We start from the raw sequence: 3,591 nt of genomic DNA on the forward strand, positions 1-3,591 counted from the left end.
CTGTGCCCCCTCCTCACCCCTTCCATCTCCCCTGTGCCCCCTCCTCACCCCCTGTCCCCCTCCTCACCCCCCAGGCTCCTTCGGGGCCCCGCACACGTGTGGGGTTGGGGTTGGGGGTCCCTGGAGGGGTTTTGAGTGGGGCTGCTCCTTCCCTGACCCCTTCAGCCACCCCTGGGGTGAGAGGTGTGTGTGGGGGGGGGGTCACGGAGGAGGTGGGATCATCCCACCTCTTCCCCCCGCAGCCCACCCCGGCACAGGCTGGAAATTGGGGTCGGAGCATCCCCTTTGGAGGGAATTTGAGGGCCCTCTCCCCCCTCAGGACCGGGATCCCGCTCTCCTCCCCGCGGTTCTTCCCAGCCTCTCCCTCTGCTCCCTCACAATTCCCTCCAGCCTGTTATCCATGGCTGCTCTGTTTGTGGATGGTTTAGGATCAGAACAATCCCTTCTCCATGGCCTCATCCCCCCCCTCGCTCCGGGATTCCCGCTGGAATCCAGGCCCCCGGATCGTCCCCTGCGAGGGTTCCGTCCCGGGCAGGTACCAAAACATGGATAAAAGTGACCAATTCTTCCCTGAAACCCAAACACAGCTTCGCCTGTGCCGGACTTTCCCGTATTTAGGGCAGAAATTCCAGCCTTTTCTCTCCTCCGTCCTCCCAACCCCACGTCTGGGAGGGTCAGGTCACTCAGGAGGCTCCATCCAAGCGGGAATTTGGTGGGGGTGGGAGCAGAGGAGGGGGAGAGCGAGGCAGGCAGAACCCCAGGCAGGTGGAATTCCAGAGTTTCTCCTGCTGGATCTCCAAGGCAGGATCGGCGTCCTGGTTTAACTGATCCCGGGGTTCTTTTCCCCAGGAGATGCGACTCCAGCGGTGCTCCCGGAAGGGGGATAACGGGATAACACCGGTCCCAGGACCCCTGGGAGACTCCCGGGCTGTTGGGGTGTTTCTGACTGTAGGAACAGCCGGCTGGAATTCCAACCCTTTCCCTACAGGGCCTGGAGGGGGTTTTGGGGCCAGCCCGGAGCGGGAGGCACTGGAAACGCCGGGAGATGCCGTGTGGGTCCTTGGGAACAGTTGGATCCAAACTGATCCCGCTGTTGAATCGTCCTGTGGACGAACTGGCAGGATTGGGATCGGGGGGTTTCCTCGGCGTGGAATCCGCGCGGCGGCGGCTCCAGGGAATGAGTTTTCCCGTTTTTTTTTTTTCCTGTTGCTGGTTTTGAGCCCCGGCTTTGGGTGGCCCATCTCTCCATCTGGGGAGGTTCCAGTGGGAAAAGGCCGAGGAGTCTGGTTTGGGGGCGAGGGAAGCTCCTGGAAAAGGGAAGGGGGTCTGGTTGGGAGCACTGGGATAACGCAGGCGGGATCCACCCTCTCCAGGTGGGATTTGGAGTCACCAGGCGGATTTGTTGGGGTTTGGTGGTAGAAGGAAGTGGAGCAACTGGTGGAGGCGGAGGAGGATGATCTTCATCACCCTCGGGTGCCGAGGGCCGGCGTTTTCCAGCGCTTTTCCACGGCACTTCCCAATCCTTGGAGTAACCGAGAGCCGGCGGGTGTTGCGGGGCCGGGCAGGGGCAGGTGGGGGGAAACCAGGACTTTAATTAACTTTATTGGGTCCAATTAACAGCCCTGGATGGGGCAGGTGCTGATCCTCAGCCTGGCCTCGTGGGAATGATGCCGGAGCTGATCCCAGCGGGCACGAGGCGGAGTCCGGGGCAATCCCAGGATCCAGACGTTCCTCTGCTCCGAGGAACAAAGCGCTGGAATTGGAACAAAAGGCTCTGCTGCCCCGGCTGGGGGTGGTTCCCTCCGAAAGCAGCTCCTCGGGCAGGAATTTGGTGTCATTCGGGCTGAATCTGTTGAATTTTATGAGTTTTTTGCGCTGACTTCCCACCCGGATTTGCTGCTCGGAGTTTATCCTGGAGCTTCCTCCGGGTAAACTCAGGGAAGAGACTCGATGCAGCCTCTGGACTTGTGTTGTTTCTTAATTAACGAGGTGACTTTGGGGCTGTGAAATGGATTTGGGGTAAAACCAGGGATCTGGCACAGGGATCCATGCTGGGATCTGCCTGTGGATGTGGCTGAGGGATCTGTGCTGGGATCTGCCCCTGGATGTGGCAGAGGGATCCGTGCTGGAATCTGCCTGTGGATCTGGCAGAGGGATCTGTGCTGGGATCTGCCTGTGGATGTGGCACAGGGATCCATGCTGGGATCTGCCCCTGGATGTGGCAGAGGGATCTGTACTGGGATCTGCCTGTGGATCTGGCAGAGGGATCCATGCTGGGATCTGCCTGTGGATCTGGCTGAGGGATCTGTGCTGGGATCTGCCTGTGGATGTGGCAGAGGGATCTGTGCTGGGATCCGTGCTGGGATCTGCCCGTGGATCTGGCAGAGGGATCTGTGCTGGGATCTGCCCGTGGATGTGGCAGAGGGATCTGTGCTGGGATCTGCCTGTGGATGTGGCAGAGGGATCCATGCTGGGATCCGCCTGTGGATCTGGCTGAGGGATCTGTGCTGGGATCTGCCCCTGGATGTGGCAGAGGGATCCGTGCTGGGATCCCTGTGTGAGGAGCAGGAGGAGAGGAACAACCGGCTCTTCCCTCGTTTGGTTCATTAATTAATTAGCCATCCTGGGGCAGCAGGGGATTTTGTCTGGTTTGGGGACGGGAGCAGGAGCTTTAGGGAAAATCTCGTTTCGTTGGAAAACCTCTTGGGAATAAGAGGGAATAAGGGATTGGACCCTCAGAGGGGTGTCTGTGCCCTGTAGGGCGCCAAACCCTCTGGAAGCATCCCGGGGGGCACCCTCCGGCTCTTAGGGATACAAATCCTTGGGAGCAGAAACCTGGGCTTTGGGCTGGGAGCTGGCATCCCCGGAACGGCTGTTCCCGCTCCCCGGCCCCGCTCACCCGGCTCCCCGTCCCTTCCAGCTCCCGGAGCGCCGCGGTGCCGCCACGGTCTCCCCGCTGGAAAAGTCCACATAAACGCCTCTGGAACGCTCGGAGGGACGTCGGGAAGCAAAAATGGTAAGAGCCGGGGGGATTCCCGCCCGTGGGAAGGCCATCCCTGTCCCGGGGCACCCCTGAGTTGTCCCGAACTCGTCCCTTGGCAGCGCCCGATGCGGATCTTCGTCAACGACGACCGGCACGTGATGGCCAAGCACTCGGCCGTGTACCCCACGCAGGAGGAGCTGGAGGCCGTGCAGAACATGGTTTCCCACACGGAGCGAGCGCTCAAAGCCGTCTCCGACTGGATCGACGAGCAGGAGAAAGTCAGCGGGGAGCAGCCGGAGTCGGAGTCCATGGAGACGGCGGCCGAGGAGGAGAACAAGGAAGGAGGGTGAGGAGAACAAGGAAGGAGGGTGAGGAGAACAAGGAAGGAGAGTGAGGAGAATGAGGAAGGAGGGTGAGGAGAACGAGGAAGGAGGGTGAGGAGAACGAGGAAGGAGGGTGAGGAGAACGAGGAAGGAGGGTGAGGAGAACAAGGAAGGAGGGTGAGGAGAACAGGGAAGGAGGGTGAGGAGAACAAGGAAAGAGGGTGAGGAGAACAAGGAAGGAGGGTGAGGAGAACAAGGAAAGAGGGTGAGGAGAACAAGGAAGGA

General features: G+C 60.5%; 1 protein-coding gene across 1 annotated transcript in view; it reads left to right on the plus strand.

Moving 5' to 3' along the window:
• The first annotated feature begins 2,908 nt into the window (after nucleotides 1-2,908).
• Nucleotides 2,909-3,591, plus strand: part of ILF3 (interleukin enhancer binding factor 3) — a 19,616-nt gene continuing 18,933 nt past the window's right edge. The window contains exons 1-2 of the mRNA XM_017839696.1: nucleotides 2,909-3,016; nucleotides 3,103-3,329. Coding sequence (XP_017695185.1) covers nucleotides 3,014-3,016; nucleotides 3,103-3,329 — 230 coding nt within the window. The 5' untranslated portion in view covers nucleotides 2,909-3,013. The remainder of the gene's footprint in view (nucleotides 3,017-3,102; nucleotides 3,330-3,591) is intronic.

Source organism: Lepidothrix coronata, unplaced genomic scaffold (genome assembly GCF_001604755.1).
Source record: "Lepidothrix coronata isolate B3197 unplaced genomic scaffold, Lepidothrix_coronata-1.0 Scaffold459, whole genome shotgun sequence".
Taxonomy (NCBI): domain Eukaryota; kingdom Metazoa; phylum Chordata; class Aves; order Passeriformes; family Pipridae; genus Lepidothrix; species Lepidothrix coronata.